A 17,214-nucleotide genomic window follows, 5' to 3' on the forward strand; every position below is an offset into this window, starting at 1 on the left:
GCCAATTTTAGAATTTTCTCATTTATCCTGAATGTTCTCAAATTTCATTAGCGTGAAGGATTTTTTCTTTTCATTGTTTTAATTTATCCTGTTAAGCACTTGATGAGCCTTTTCAAACGGAGGATTTATGTTTTCTCCAGCGCAGGGAAATTCTCAACTATCCTTTCTTCAAACTTGCCTCCCCTCCATTAATTCTGTTCTCTTCTGGCAAATCCTAAAGATGACTAGAACTTCTAAATCTATTTTACATGTCTCAACTTTTTTTTGACTTTTATATTTCATACTTTAGTGCTGTCTCATGAGAGTATTCTTCAGCCTAGTCACTCATTCAGTCTTCAGTTGTGTCTTTTCCGTAATTCAGCCTATTTTTTCTCCTTCATTTCCAAGATCTCTAACTGGTTCTTCTTCATAATTACTGTTTGGAGGCAATAACTTCCCTTATTTTTAAACATGTTAATTAAACTAGTATAAATAAAATCTTATTATGATTCCACAATCAATTCTCGTTTCATCAAGTTCTTCTGTCTGCATCACTCGGTGGTTCTCAAATAATTGGTGCCTCTTGATTTTGAGTTTGCTGTCTCTAGATGCCTCTCCCTTGATAACCTATGGGGGGCCCGGGGGTGGGGAGGAGCAGCTTCCACTGCCTGCGTTTGTCATTGTTTGTGGTAAGAACAGGATACAAATGCCTCCAAGGCTGCTCCTCTGATGCTTTCCTGATCCTCCCTAGTGATATCAGCCATCTAGGAATACTGCCCTCTTTTCCCCAAGCTGTACTCCTACCTGACAGCGGAAAATCCTTTTCTGTTGCCTGTCCCTGGAGCTGTGGGGATGTTAGAGATTTAAGAGCCTTGAAGACCTAGATGTTCCTGGTTTCATATACAACAAATCCCCTGTTGATTGCCCATGGGCTCCTTCCTCTGCCCACTGATCACCTTGGTGAAGCTTCCACCGGTGATTCATGGTGATAGTTCTTAATGGGGCACTTTTGATTATACTGTACTGCCATTTTTCTCTTCAGTTTGATCCATCTGCTTTCAGTCGCAGATTACCTCACCGTTTCCCATCCACTGAGCAGTTTCCTTGTTTCGAAGCATACCTTCCTTTTTAAATTGTCTTTTAAAACTCACCTTTAAGATTGAGAGTGGAAAAAAATTTATGATCACACCACTCATCACTCTGAAGCTACAATTTTATTTCTTTAAAAATTATTGGCACTACAGATATCTCCCATCGATTTGGTTAAGGATAGTTTTTAGAAAGTTATTTGATATTCACAGCAATCCCAATGCCGAGATTTATTTTTATGTTCCTTTTACTGATAAGGAATAACTATAGAGAAATAACTTTTCCAGTCTTCCACGTAGGTAACTGGCAGAGCTGGGATTTAAATCCAGGGAGTGTGACTCACAGCCAGAGAACCTTAACCACCACACTGTATTTTGACATTCATAAATACGTCCTGAGTGTCTACTGTGCGTCAGGCACGGCACTAGCTGTCGGGTTGCAGCCATAATTAATTCTCTTTGACCTTTTTTCCAAATATAATGCATACAACCCAAGGCACATTACAATCCAGAAAATGGGGCAATTTCACATGTGATGGATATCGTGGAGGTGAGTACAAAGTGTTCTGCAACTCTCTGGAGACAGCCATGGCGTCCGTACTAATCTGGGTTGCTGACCTAAGCCCAGCACATGCCTAGCACAAAGTGGGTGCTCAACTAATAATGTCAAAAAATAGGTCAGTCCAATATTTTTCGGCTTTAAACACACATATACGCGCTTCTATATTTAAAGCTCAAAACTATGTATCCTTTCTGCAAGGCAGCGTACAATTCCCGTAAAACAATAACGCCTGCGACTACCCCGAGCCCGCTGAGGGCGGACCAGTGTGCGAGGGCTGACCAGGGTGTGCAGCCTGACCCGCCCGTCCGGCGCGGGGCGGGCGACCCCGTCTGGCGGCGGCGGCAGAGGCGGCGGTGGCCGTTTGCCGCCTCTCAGAGTCTGGCGGCGTCAGGGGCTGGAGGCGTCTTGTGATGAGGCAAATAAACAAGCCAACCGCACTGAAACGGGTCGTTCCGTTTCGCTTCCTCCCTCGGGTGCCTGGGTCTTCTCGGAACAAAGTGACCCTCCATCTGTCCGCAGGCAGGTGGAGCCCGCCCCACGCGGCGCGCGCCTCCCGTCTTCACAGTCGCGCGCTCACCGACGCGCGTAGACGCGGATCCTCCGGGACCCTGCGGGCCTGCGGAAGGACACGCCCCCCTCGCGGGAGCACATCGCTGCCGCCGCACGCCCGCCTTCCGCGCCTCCGAGCGAGCGGACGCGAGCGCGCGCGCGCCCGAGACGGGCCTCCTTCCCGGCACACACTGAGCGCCCGGCCCCCTCACCCCACCCCACCCCCTGCCGCCCAGGCTCCGCCTCCGCGACGGGGCCGCCGGGAGGAGGCGACCGGAAGCCACTTTAAAGCAGAGCTCGAGGTGACAGGCGAAGGAGCTAGACCTGGAGTGCGGTCGCGGCTTTCTGCGCTCGCGGCGGCGGAATGGCCCGTGCGCGGCTCGCAGAGTCGCTGACCCGCGACCCCTAGACGCCGGCGCCTGCCCTGCGCGGACGCTGCCCGCGAGCCGGCGTCGCCGCGACTCCTGTCGTCCGTTCTCTCAGGCTGCCCGTTCAGGTAAAGGGCTTCGTGTGGACACTGAGAGGCCGATGAGGGACCCCGACGAGGATGGCGGGTGCGGAGGGGAGCGCCGGCTTTGCGGCTCCCGCACTGCTGACCCCCCGCGCCGGGAGCGTGCGGGGCTGTTGCGAATCCCGGGCGACTGGTTTTTGGAGTTTGTGCCTTTTTGTGCGGAATTCACTCGCATCCTATCAATGTTAGGATGGAATTGGTTTACACTTCTTAGTCAGTTGCAGCCTCTGGCAGGTGTATAAATCGGATTTAGCCCTGAAAGGTTCTGTCAGGGTCGCGGGCGTCTCCCGATTCCCCACCTCAGGGCGGGCGGGCGGATGGGTGGCCGCGTCTATGCGGCTTCCACCTCAGGGCAAGACCCCGGGCGCTCTGAGGCGCGGAGGAGCACTTCGCAGATGAAGGGGAGGGCACGGCGGTTGTCGAGGAGCCTGACGGCAGAACCCGCGTTCCGGGCTGCAGCACAGAAGTTTGCAGGCTGTTTTCAGATAAACTTTGAAGGGCGCAGAAGTCTTTGCCTTCCTCCGCGTCGCTCGGAGAAGCGTCCGGCGCTTCGCGGGTCATTTCTGCTAGCCCCGGATTCTCGCTGGACGATCCTCTCCGGAAGGTCGGCTGAGGAGGCGAAAAATAAATTTAATGTGGGAGGCGCGGTGACTAGCTTATGGGAAGCCAGGATGGAGACCAGCCGGAGATGCAGGGTCGTTCGTTGGGAGGAGGCTGGATGGATGGTGGGGGTGGGGCTGGGGCTGGGTGGTGGGGTGCGCCTGCCGAAGGGAGGGCAAGGGTGGGGATGTTCGGAAACACCCGGAATTGGCCGATCCGGGCGCCGGGCTCTCGACTCTGCAAACCGCCGCGGCCTACAGGAGGCGTCGCTCGGACCCGGGCTCGGTGCCCGGGTGTAGCGCGGTGGCGGCGGGCGGGCGGGCGAAGAGTTCCGAGACGAGAGGCGACCGGGCAGGATCCTTTTTACCTGGCGTTGAGCTGGCGGCTCCCTGGAAAGGTTCGAGTGCCCGAATACTGGGGGCGACATGAGATAAGGGTAGCGCGGTGAGTCGCCTGCTGCAGGGGACTGGAGGAAGTGTCTTTCCAAAGCTTTATTTTTCTGTTATGCAAACTAATTGAGGAACTAGGTCCTAGTGGCTTCCCCACTCGTTCTCCGTCTCTTCCTCCTAGTTTTGTTTCTGAGAGTTTGACGAAGGGCAATGATAAAGTTGTTTGTGCACATGTAAGTTTGTATGTGTGTATCTATTTACACATATGTATAAATAATATAAATAAAATTGGTTTAGTGATGAATGTGATAGGAGTGGTTAATGTGTGTGCGTGGGGGAAGGCACAGGTCTGTTTGGTGTGATGAAGAAGGGAATACCACAATCTGTGCCAATTGTTTCTTGAGGCAAGAGCACCGAGTGATGAATAATAACGCCTAGCTTGGCTGCCTTCCAGTTGATTTATGTCTCATGTCAAGTCCCTCCTCCGTGAAGCTTTCCCTAACAATGCCAGCTCACACTTGAACTCTCCTTTTTTTTACCTTTTTCTTTTGCACTAACCATGGACATTATGTCTTCTTGTATATTCTGTTTTTTGTTTGTTTTTCTGAGTTTGATTAGTATACACGTTTTATATCTGTAGATTCATGAATCTCTCCAGTTAGATCTTAATGTTCATTTTAGGAATGGGGGCTCATTTATATCTATAAAGACTGAAGAAGTCGAAGTTTAATAGGTGCTTAATGCTTTTTCTCAGTAATTCAGCTAATAGATAACTTGCTTAGCACCCACTGCATGCATTTTGGTAGGCACTGTACCGGGCACCTGGAATACAAACTTGAATAAATCATGGGCCTTGCATCAAGGATCTCTTTCAGACTGTGGAACAAGAGAGGAAGAATAACTGCTCATCACCACCCCCTTTCCCACCTGGCATAATGGCTTAATAATTAATGTTGGATGGTAGGGGGACACCATCTTCTATTTTACAAATTTTTTTTGTTTTTACTTGACGTTCCAATTTTTTTAAGAAATCTGATTCTTCCAAGAAAGCACTTTTTTAGTCTCTTTCAGCAGTTCTTTAGGAATCAGAAAAATTCAGCATTCTGTGTGTTATATATGCTTTTATTCTTTTTCAATAGCATGCCTTTATTGGCCTTTTTTAAAAAAAAGTGCATGTATGTAACTATAACAATAAGAAATTGGAGGTCCTTATGAAATTGTGCTTGGCTTCTAACAGTGTGTAGAGGTCATTTCTGATGTGGCTTCTGTTGCTAACAGGCCCTGGTATTCCTCCAGTAAAGGCTGTTTTGGGGATTGTGGAAGTAGACCCTTAATGTTCTTGGCGAATATGTTAACTTTCTGAATATCGAAATGCTTCTATTGGCTCCTAGCTTTTCCTGTATCATATTTCAGTTGAGAGCTACTGTTTTCCTGAATAAATCTTCACACCCCAGATTTACTCACTATTTAACTTTGAAGTTTATCCTTTGTTTGGTGAACTTTTTTTTTTCTCACAAAGAAACTAAGTTTTTGTCACCTCATGAGGCTGGTGATATATAAACTGTGAAGAGAACTGCAAAGCTGAGTGGAAATGTGGTTTCCTGACTGTCATCAGCTAGATGTACTTATTTCTTCTACCTACCCAGCCCCTATACTGCCTCAGCTTTACAATAAAAGTTCATACCTCAACAAAATTATAAATTGCTGTATATTAAGTCCACAGGTAAATGCCAAGAGCCTCTTAAAGGACACAATTCTTTTCTACCTTTACCTCCTTGGACTTCTGAAATGTTTTGGCTGCTTTCCTGGCCTTGATTTCTTAATAGAATTTGGAATTGACTTGGTACTCAGTACAGACCAAAACAAAACATTTTGATGAATGAATAGAATCCAGTTGTCAGTTTTGTAAATGATCATATTCCTTCTTTTCCTGGTAGGATTTTTTGACTCTGAGGAGCACTTGGAGCTAATCCATATCATGGAAATGGAAACCACTGAACCTGAGCCAGATTGTGTAGTGCAGCCTCCCTCTCCAACTGATGACTTTTCATGCCAAATGAGACTTTCTGAGAAGATCACTCCATTGAAGACTTGCTTTAAGAAAAAGCAGGATCAGAAGAGACTGGGAACTGGAACTCTGAGGTCTTTGAGGCCAATATTAAACACTTTGCTAGAATCTGGCTCACTTGATGGGGTTTTTAGACCTAGAAACCAGAGTGCAGATGAGAGCAGCTTACATGAACCTATTGTGAAAAAAGCCCTGGAAATAAATCCATCATGTCCACCGGCAGAAAACAATATGTCTGTTCTGATTCCTGATGAAACAAGTGTTGGGGGCCAAATGCCAGAAGGCCATCCTTCCACTAATGCTCCAGAAAGAGTGGTTCCAATCCAAGATCACAGCTTTCCATCAGAAGCCATCAGTGGGACAGTGACAAATTCTACGGCTGGACACTTTCAGACTGACCTCTTGCACCCGGTTTCAAGTGACGTTCCTTCTAGTCCTGACTGCGTAGATAAAGTCATGGATTATGTTCCAGGGGTTTTCCAAGACAACAGTTTTACAATCCAGTACATTTTGGACACAAGTGATAAGTTGAGTACTGAGCTCTTCCAGGACAAAAGTGAGGAGGCTTCCCTTGACCTTGTGTTTGAGTTGGTAAACCAGCTACAGTACCATACTCATCAAGAGAATGGAATTGAAATTTGCATGGACTTTTTGCAAGGCACTTGTATTTATGGCAGGGATTGTTTAAAGCACCACACGGTCTTGCCATATCACTGGCAGATCAAGAGGACAACTACTCAAAAGTGGCAGAGTGTTTCCAATGATTCCCAGGAACACTTGGAACGATTTTACTGTAACCCGGAAAATGATAGAATGAGAATGAAGTTTGGGTATGTATTTATAATAACTTGTAAGGCTGTTGTTAACTGCTATAGAGAAGGTAAAGAAATTAAACGCTTAGTAGTAGGATGATTTCTTATTCCTTATTCCACTGTTGATTTTTGGTTTTACGCTACCTTGATTTTCATAGTGGTTGAAATGCAGTCTGTTTAGCCAGACAATGAAATTTTATGACTTGAACAATTCAGCTGTCACTCTGTGCAATATGTGTGTGATTGAGAAGTTGCATATACAAACTGTGGTAAATCAAATACTATTTTAATTATATGGGAGAGCTTGCTTTAGAAAGAAAATTCATAGTAAATCTTATAACATAATGACTGTGTAGTTTATCTACTATTAAAGTTTTGCATACTGAGTAGCTGCTATTTTTAAAAGGGAAACTGTCATTTGGAGAATTTTATAGCCCTCTTTTTATTTTGAATGGTATAAATAATTTTTCTGTGAGAAGTTTACAAGTCCTTCCCAAAATTCTGACTCATGCCCAGACACACTAAATCTCGTATTTCCTTCAAGTTTTTTTTTTTTAATTAAAGAAGTTGTAGGTTTACAGAAAAATTATGCATAAAATAGTCAGTTCCCATATACCACCCTTTAGCAAGCTCTTGCATTGGTGTGGTACGTTTGTTACAGTTGATAAAAGCACTTTTTGTACCATTAACTGTAGTCCATGATTTAACTTAGGGTTCATTGTTTATGTTTTGCAGTTCTATGGATTTTTTAAAAACTTCTATTCTAGTAACATGTACAACCTAAAATTGCCCCTTTTAACTACATTCAAATATATAATTCAGTGCTGTAAATTACATTCATAACGTGTTCCTGTCACCACCATCCATTACCAAAACTTTTTCATCATCCCATATAGAAATGCTGTACCTATTAAGCTTTAATTCCCTGTTTCCACCCTGTCCTTTGGTAACCTGCATTCTAGATTCTGACTCTGTGAGTTTGCTTTTTCTGTTATTTCATAAGATTGAGTCTGGCTTATTTCATTTAACATGATTTCTTCAGGATTCATCCATGCTATTATATATATCAGAACTGCATTCATTTTTACTGCTGAATAATATTCAGTTGTGTGTATGTACCACATTTTGTTTATTAATCATTGATGGACACTTGAGTTGCTTCCGTTGTACTTAATGACTAATACCTCTATGAACACTGATGTGCGAATATTTGTTAGAGTCCCTGCTTTCGGTTCAGGATTATATACCTATAAGTGGTATAGCCAGGTCATATGGTAATTCTATACTTAACTTTCTGAGGAACATAAAACTGGTTTCCACAGTGGCTGTACTATTTTACATTCACACCAGCAATGAATGAATGTTCCAATTTCTTTTTTTTTTAATTAATTAAAAAATTAAAAAAATATGTAACTGCAAACACAAACATTCTTAACATATGATCATTCCATTCTACATATATAATCAGTAATTCACAATATCATCACATAGTTGCATATTCATCATCATGATCATTTCTTAGACAAATGTTCCAATTTCTCTACATCCTCTCCAGCTCTTCTAATTTTCTGTTGTTGCTGATTTTTTTTTTAATAATTGACATTCTAATGGGTGTGAAATGCTGTCTCATTGTGGTTATTTTTATTTCATTTCATTTTATTTTTTGGTGCATGGGCCAGAGATTGAACTTGGGCCCTCCCGCATGGCAGGCAAGAATTCTACCACTGTACACCTGGTACACCCCATCATTGTGGGTTTTTTTTTTTTTTTTTGGCATGGGCAGGCTTCAGGAATCAAACCCAGGTCTCTGGCATGGCAGGCGAGAATTCTGCCACTGAGCCACTGTTGTACTGCCCCCTCACTGTAGTTTTGATTTGCATTTCCCAGATGGCCACTGATGTCAAGCATCTTTTCATGTGTTTTTTGGCCATTTGTATATCTTTGGAGAAATGCCTGTTCGAGTCTTTTGCCTTTTTTTTTTTTTCTGCATGGGCAGGCACTGGGAATCGAACCCCGGTCTCTGCCATGGCAGGCAAGAACTCTACCAGTGAGTCACTGTTGCCTGCCCTTTTGCCCATTTTTAATTGAATTGTCTTTTTGTTGTTGAGTTGAAGATTATATATATTTTAATTCTAGATATTAAACCCTTTTTGGATTTATGGTTTCCAAATATTTTCTCCCATTTTGTAGGTTGTCATTTTATTTTCATTAAAACGTTCCTTGAGGCAACAAAAGTTCTAAATTTTATTCAAGTCCCATTTATCTATTTTTTCTTCAGTTGCTTGTGGTTTAGATGTAAAAAACCATAGCCTAACACAAGGTCCTGAAGATGCTTCCCTACATTTTCTTATAGGAAATTTACAGTTATGGCTCTTATATTTAGGTGTTTGCTCAGTTTTGAGTTGAGTTTTGAATATGGTGTGAGATAGAGGTCTACCTTCATTCTTTTGCAGTTGGATATCCAGTTTTCTCAGCAGCACTTGCTGAAGAGGCTATTCTTTCCTAATTGAGTGGTTTTTGTGCCTTGTCAAAAATCAGTTGGCCATAAAAATAAGGGTTGATTTCTGAACTCTGAATTCAGTTACATTAGCCTGTGTGTCAGTCCTTGTGCCAGTACCATGATGTTTTGATTACTCTGGCTTTGTAATAATTTTTTTTTTTTTTACATGAGCCGACCCAGGATTCAAACCTGGGTCTCTGGCATGGCCAGTGAGAACTCTGCCACTGTGCCATCATTGCACCGCCCTGTAAATAATTTTTAAGATCAGAAGGATCAGTCCTCCAACTTTGTTCTTTTTCAAGATGGCTTTGGCTATTTAGGGCCCTTTACCTTTCCATATAAATTTGCTGATTGGCTTTTCCAGTTATGAAAAGGTTGTTGGGATTTTGATTGGGATTATATTGAGTGTAAATCTTTCGAATAGAATTGACATCTAAATAATACTTAGTTTTCCAATCCATGAACACAGAATATCCTTCCATTTATTTAGGTCTTCTTTAATTTCTTTTAGCAATGTTTTGTAGCTTTTTGTGTACAAGTCCTTTATATCTTTTATTTGATTTAGTCTCAGATATTTGATTCTTTTAGTTACTACTGTAAATGGAATTTTTTTCTTGATTTCTTCTTCAGTTTATTTATTACTACTGTAGAGAAGCACTACTGATTTGGGTGGGGGGAATAATCATCTTGTACCTTACTACTTTGCTGAATTTGTTTATTAGCTGTAGGAGCTTTGTTGTGGATGTTTCAAGATTTTCTGCTTATAGAATCATGTTATAGGTAAATAGGAGAAGTTTACTTCTTTCTTTCCATTTTTTTTGCCTTTTTTTTTTTTTTTTTTTTTTTTGCCTGTTTGCTCTGGCAAGAACTTTAAATGCAATGATGAATACCAGTGGTGACAGTGAGCATCCTTGTGTTCCTGATCTTAGAGGGAAAGCTTGCAGTCTTTTGCCATTCAGTAGGGTGTTAGCTTTGGGCTTTTCATATATGCCCTTTATCGTGTTGAGTAAGTTTCCTTTTATTCCTACCTAAATTTTTTTGGTTTTGTTTTTGTTTTTTAATCAAGAATGAGTGCTGTCTTTTGTATTGAAATCATAGCTCTTTAATACTGAAGGCACTTTAAGTGTTGGAAATGATAATGGTAACACTGTCTCTTTTTCTGCTTTGAGCTCGCTATCTGAAATGACCACTTCTCCCCTTGCTAAAATCCTTAAAAGCCTTGAACCCACTAAACTAAGGGAGACATATTTTTGGCCTCTAGGCCATTTGCTGTCCTACTACATGCCTAGTAATAAACTCTTTCTCTCTTTGGAAAGTAAAAAGAATGGGTGCTGGATTTTGTCAAATGCCTTTTCTGAGCCAATTGAAATGATCATGTGTGTTTTTTTTTTCTTTCATTCTGTTAATGTGATTTATTATATTAATTGATTTTCTTATGTTGAACCACCCTTACATACAATGGATGAATACCTTTTGATCGTGGTGTATAATTCTTTCAGTGTGCTGCTGGATTGAGGTGATGCTAGTATTTTGTTAAGCATTTTGTATCTGTATTCATATGAAATTGGAATATTGATCTGTAATTTTCGTTTTTTGAGTGTCTTTATCTGGCTTTGGTATGAAGGTGATATTGGGCCTTGTCGAATGAATTTGGGAAACTTCCCTCCTCTTCAGTATTTTAGAAGAGTTTGAGTAGGATTGCTGTAGGTTATTCTTGGAATGTTTAGTATAATTTTCTGTGAAGGCATCACATCAAATTCAAATGTTTTTGATTACTCATTCAATCTCTTTACTAGTAATTGGTTTGTTGAGATCTTCTGTTTCTTCTTTAGTCAATTTAAGTAGTTTATGTGTTTGTGTACAGTTGTTAATAGTATCCTTTCTGATAATCCTTTTTATTCAGCAGATTCAATAGTAAGTTCCCCTTTTGATTCTTGATTTTAGTCATTTCTGCCCTCTATTTTTCTTTTTGTCCATTTAGCTAAAGTTTTGTCATTTTTATTGATTTTTTTTTTCAAAGAACCAACTTTTGCTGATTGTTGTTTTTTAAATCTCTTTCCTTTATTTCCACCATAATCTTTGTTATTTCCTTCCTTCCGGTTGCTTTCAGTTTAGTTTGCTCTTTTTTAGTTGCAGTTTTGAGATTAGGTGTCTGATTTGAAGTCTTTTTTAGTGCAAGCATTTAGAGCTATAAATTTCCCTCTTAGCACTGCCTTTGCTGCATCCCATCAGTTTTGGTATATTGTATTTTCCTTCTGTCATTTGCCTCGATGTCTCCTAATTTCCCTTGTGATTTCCTCTCTAACCTATTGGTTAATTTAGAATATGCTTTAATTTCCATATATTTGTAAGTTTTCCAGATGTCTCTCAGTAACTGGTTTCTATTTTCATTCCATTGTGGTTGGAGAAGATACATTGTGATTTCTATATGTTTTAATTTATTGAGACTTGATTTGTGACCTAAGTTATAGTCTATAATGGAAAATTATCCATGTTCAGTTGAGAAGTATGTATCTTCTATTGTTGTTAGATGAAGTGTTCTATTTATATCATTTAGGTCTGCTTGGCTTAGAGTATTCAAGTTTTGTATTTTCTTATTGATTCTCTATGTAGACATTCTATTCATTGTTGAAAGTGGTATATTAAATTTTCCTACTATTAACATAAAGAGCCTTCAGTTTCTCCCTTTAAATCTGTCAGGTGCATGTTATAATTGTTATATCTTCATGTATAATTGACCCTTTTAGCAGTATATAACAACTGTCTTTGTCTTTCATAGCAGTTTTTTACTTAAACTCTATTTTATCTGACATTAGTGTAGCTACCCCAGCTCTCTTTCACTTTCAGCTTCTGTCTTTGAATTTAAGGTGAGTCTCTTGTAAACAGCATACAGTTGGATCAAGCCTTTTAATTCCGTCTGCCAGTCTCAGCCTTTTTACTGAAGAGTTTAATCCATTTACATTGAAAGTCACTACTGATGATGCAGGACTTCTGCCATTTTTCTGTTTAGACTTTGTAAGTCATACTTTTTTTTGTTCTTCAGTTCTTCAGTTAATGCCTACTGTCATATTTATTTGTTATGTTTTTGTATTGTCCCATTTCAAGTCCCTTCTCATTTCTGTATGGCTATATTTTTCCTGTATTTTCTTGTGGTTACTGTCACGTTCAAATTTAACATCCTAGCTATGTAACAGTCATACTTGATTTGCTAACAGCTTAACATCAATAACATACATACAAACTGTTCTTATATACCTTAATACCTCCACAATTTTGTTGTACCTTTTACAAATTATATCTTTGTATGCTGTATGTCCAGAACCATAGATATAGCTCTACTTGTTGTACATTTGCATTTTAGTACCTGTTGGAAGTAGGAAGTGGAGTTACATACCAAAAAATATAATGCAACAGTACTGGTATTTATAATTACCCAACTGTTTACCTTTACTGGAGGTCTTTATTTCTTTTTGCCACTTTGAACTATTATCTAGTATCCATTCCTTTCCATGTGAAGAAGTCCATCCAGGTTTAGTGGTGATGAACTCTCTGAGCTTTTGTTTATCTGGTAATGTCTTCATCTCTATTTTTTTTTTTTAATTTATTTTATTTATTAAGCATACCAACATATAAACACAAACATTCTTACCATATGATCATTCCATTCTACATACATAATCAGTAATTCACAATATCATCATGTAGTTATATATTCATCATCATCATAATTTCTTAGAGCATTCAGAAAAAGAAATAAAAAGAAAACAGAAAAAAATTCATACGTACCATACCCCTTTCCCCTCCCTTTCATTGATCACTAACATTTCAGTCTACTAAATTTATTTTAACATTTGTTTCCCCTATTATTTATTTATTTTTAGTCCATATATTCTACTCATCTGACCATACGGTAGAGAAGCATCAGACACAAGGTTTTCACAATCATACAGTTAACATTGTGAAAGCTATGTCATTATACAGTCATCTTCAAGAAACATGACTACTGGAACACAGCTCTACATTTTCAGGCATTTCCTTCCAGCCTTTCCATTACACCTTAACTAAAAAGGTGATATCTATTCAATGCGTAAGAATAACCTCAAGGATAACCTCTTTACTCTGTTTGAAATCTCTCAGCCATTGACACTTTATTTTGTCTCATTTTGCTTTTCCCCCTTTTAGTCGAGAAGGTTTTCTAAATCCCTTGATGCTGAGTCTCAGCTCATTCCAGGATTTCTGTCCCCCTTTGCCAGGAAGGTCCACACCCCTGGGAGTCATGTCTCACGTAGAGAGGGGAAGGGCAGTGAGTTTGCTTGTTGTGTTGGCTGAGAGAGAGAGGCCACATCTGAGCAACAAAAGAGGTTCTCTTGGGAGTGACTCTTAAGCCTAATTTTAAGTTCTCTCCTTGACCTTTGCATTTGACAGTTTCATTAGTGTGTGATGGGTGTATTTTTCTTCAAGTTTATCCCATTTGGTGTTCTCTGGACTTCCTGGATGTGCATATTCATGTCTTTTGCTAAGTTTGGCAATTTTCTTTGATTATTTCTTTGAATATTCCTTCTGCCCCCTCTTCTCTTTCTTCTCCTTCTGGAACTCCCATAAAGTGTATATTGGTATACTTGATGGTGTCCCAGAGGTCTCTTCAGCTATTTTTGCTTTTTATAATTCTTTTTGTTTTGGGTCCTCAGCTGAACTCATTTCAAATGTTGTGTCTTTTAATTCGCAGATTCTTTTCTTCTGCCAGTTCCAGTCTGCTATTGTTGCCAGTTGTCGTGATCTTCAACTCCAGTAGTTCTGTTTGGTTCCTTTTAAAAATTTCTCTCTCTTCATTGAGATTCTCATATTATTCATCCATTATTTTCCTTATATTCTTTAATGCTTTCTGTGTGTTTTCCTTCAACTCCTTGAGCATATTGAAGATCGCTTTTAATAAAGTCTTTGTTCAGTGTATATCCTTTTTCTGCTTTCTTCATTGGCGCTTTCTGTATTTTTATCCTCTTCCTTGGATAGGCCATAACTTCCTATTTCTTTGTCTTGTAAACTTTTGTCATACACTGTACATTTTAATATATTAACTCTGGGATTTATTCCCTGAACTGTTTGTTTCTTGAGTTTGTAACCAACTGGTGATATGATAGAGATTTTCTTGAGCGTCAGGAGCTAACACAACTAAGCAAACCTAAGCAAAAAACACTCTTCACTGCCTTTTCAAATTGTCTTTGTTTAGCTGGTGCTCTCCTTCAGAGCTCAGCCCTCCTATTAAGAGTGTTAGCCCAAGGTAAATACAAAGTGCAGCATCCTCCCTGTCTTTTTCTAGACATGGGTCTTGTCCTGGGCTTGTGCTTACTCGAGTTCCCCCTGTTTACAAGAATTTGAATGCTGCCTCTACTTCAAACAAACTTTCTCCCTCTCCTGAATGTTCCTCTGCAGGCCTTAAAGCAGGTAAGCCTTTGCCCCAGATCATCAGCTTCAGTTGTTTCTTGGACTGCTTTCCCTTTCTCTAGCTGCTTTGCCTGTAGGGCAGATTCTGGGAAGGGGTGCACATTGGAGAGGAGTTTCCTCCAAGTCAGTCTTTTCCAGTTGGAACAAATCCAGAAGCCCACAAAGGGAGTTCTAGCTGGCTCAAAATTGCCCTGGGGAAGGTTTGAGGGAGGGGCCAGGAAGGGCACCAGGAGCTTCTTCCAGGCTCCTCAGAGCTGTACTTTCTTGACTTGGCCCCTGTCCGGAAAATGCAGCCCTTCAACTGTTTCCTGTAGTTCTGAGGACGCATACTGTCCTTAAGTCCATGCTGCCGCCATTGTCCGGGGTGGATTGGAACAGTGGATGTCCTCAGAGTTAGTACCCCAGGGATCCAAAGTAGCTAATCAGAAGCACCACCTTGAGCTTGGGGACACGGATTTTTATGTCCCTCCTGGAACCAGCAAGTTGTGCTAGAAGCCAGACTCCACTGTTGCCTGCCACAAAGGTGGGGGATGGAAAATGATAACCATCATGTAGACAGAACAGTTTACTGGTATTTACTGTAATTTACCAGCCTCTTTATCCCACCCTTCCTTGTGTGCTTTTCAGTGTTCTACTGGACTCTGGAGTTTTGAAATAGCTAATTCTGACAGTTCATTCCTATTACAAGAATTGTTCTGGCAGAGAGACTGATTCCTGGCACTTGTTACTCTGCCATCTTCCCACGATTCACCTTTTAAGTTTATCGCTGTATCTTACAAAATAACATTTTTCCACAAACCTAGTATATTATTTAAAATTTGGAAGAGTCTTTTATTAATGAGTAAAGGGAAAGGTTATGCTTATGGGTATGTTTATCAATTACGTGGAAGAGTACTTGTCCTCTTGTTATGTTATACAAAACATGTATATAAATATTTAGGTCCTTTTAGTATGGCTGTCCAAGCAGTATTCTCTGATAGGGAACTAAAATTTCACATGCAAATTCTTCTTTAATTGAACTTAAATGAAGAAAATGATAGCTGCCACATGTAAAGTTGCTAGTGCATTAAATGACTGTATAATAATTAATTTTTGTATTTTTAAGTTGTTATTCCTGTAGTATAGAAGGAGTTAAAATGTATGATGTTAATAGTTATTTGCATATTTGCATATGACCAAGCATAAGGATTTAAATTATATGGAAGAGAGGAGTAGTTCTGTCCATTTTACCTGACTTAAGGAGATCATCGGCCAACCTGACACCTTTACAGTACTAGGAGGCGTGACCCATTTTGAGGAAAAGATACATTGAACATCCCCATCTAGAAATTCAGGAGAAAAATTTCCTTAACAATCACCCTTGCTCACAGATCAGTTTGCCTAGAGTCAGCAAAATGATGGTATTAAACCATTTCCAACTTGTCTAATTTTGTTAGTCTTGATGTCAAACTTTTGTATTATGCTGTGGATTCTGGGTGTCAGCATTATTGGCATCACAGAAACCTGGTTTTTTTTTTAACAACTTTCTTCTCTTCTTGCTCCCACTTAGTACTGGTTTTCTTTTAGCATTTTGGTATTTCAGTTGTATAGTATGTAGATCTGTGTGTCTTTTTAGCACCTTAATAACCATGAGACTAGAACTTGTGCATTGTGTTTCAAAAGGGAAGTGTGAAACAGGATAACAACGCTCAAGTTCAAAGCATTATACTGAGGTCCCTTGGGATAAAACTAAGGTTTTATGAAGAATGTACTTTTCCTGACCATAACTGTGTTTAATAATATAATGCATTCAAGATTCTACTTTCCTTGGGTAGTGATGATTTTCTTACATCCTACAAGAAACCTAAGTACATTTAACTTATTTTTTTTTTAGCCAACATTGGAAGAGAAAAGAATGTTTCCCATTTTGTTTTTAAAATCTGTTTAGTAAGTTATTTCCCAAAATCTCCCGTTGCCCATGAGCTAGCAATTCTAATTGGTATGTCAAGGGTAATTAATTTTACAAACTCTCAAAGCCACTCTAATCCTTCCATCTCCAGATTGCAAAACTGCAGAACAGTGGCCTCTCACTTCACTCTTATGAAGCAAATTTTCAGTCTGCTGAGTACTTCAGCAACTTGGTACATTAAGTTTCTGTCTGTTTGAATTGGTCAGGTAGAAACTAGGAAAGTTATTGTCCAACACATTACATTCTGTTTCTGTGAGCAAGGTAAGAGAAGCATTTTGATGCCAGAAAAATCAAGGAACTCTTAAGTCAGCATCATATTGAATATTTTATCCTTTGTAAGATTAGTGTGAAGAATAGACATAGATATGAAACAAAAAGACATGCATTTTGAATCAGTTTTAAAGTATTGCCTGATTTCCAAAGTAATGTTTATCTGATGCTTAGGAGAGAAATAGCATGAGCGGATTGCTACTACTTCTGCTGCTGCTGCTGCTACTACTACTACTACTACTACTACTACTACTACTACTACTACTACTACTACCACCACCACTACCACTACCACTACGATTATTACTTTTACTACATTGTTAGTGGTAATAAATGCTAGCCTCTGTTCCTGCCCTGATAAAAATAATGAAAAGTATAACTTAATTATTAGTAAAGTACTCCATAGACAACAGAAAGAAATGTTCTAAGATTGAACTAGCTTAGTGTCAAAAATTAGGCTTTTGGGAAGTTGACCTATGGTCATGCAACCTGGTTT

General features: G+C 40.0%; 1 protein-coding gene across 4 annotated transcripts in view; it reads left to right on the forward strand.

The window, feature by feature from the left end:
• The first annotated feature begins 2,465 nt into the window (after positions 1–2,465).
• The window catches only part of TIPARP (TCDD inducible poly(ADP-ribose) polymerase), a 36,809-nt gene continuing 22,060 nt past the window's right edge, over positions 2,466–17,214 (forward strand). The window contains exons 1-2 of one of the 4 annotated variants that reach the window (XM_077160859.1): positions 2,466–2,674; positions 5,616–6,576. In XM_077160859.1, coding sequence (XP_077016974.1) covers positions 5,657–6,576 — 920 coding nt within the window. In that variant the 5' untranslated portion in view covers positions 2,466–2,674; positions 5,616–5,656. The other 3 variants (XM_077160858.1, XM_077160860.1, XM_077160857.1) reach the window with 3 other exon arrangements.

The sequence above is a fragment of the Tamandua tetradactyla genome, chromosome 5, assembly GCF_023851605.1.
Source record: "Tamandua tetradactyla isolate mTamTet1 chromosome 5, mTamTet1.pri, whole genome shotgun sequence".
Taxonomy (NCBI): domain Eukaryota; kingdom Metazoa; phylum Chordata; class Mammalia; order Pilosa; family Myrmecophagidae; genus Tamandua; species Tamandua tetradactyla.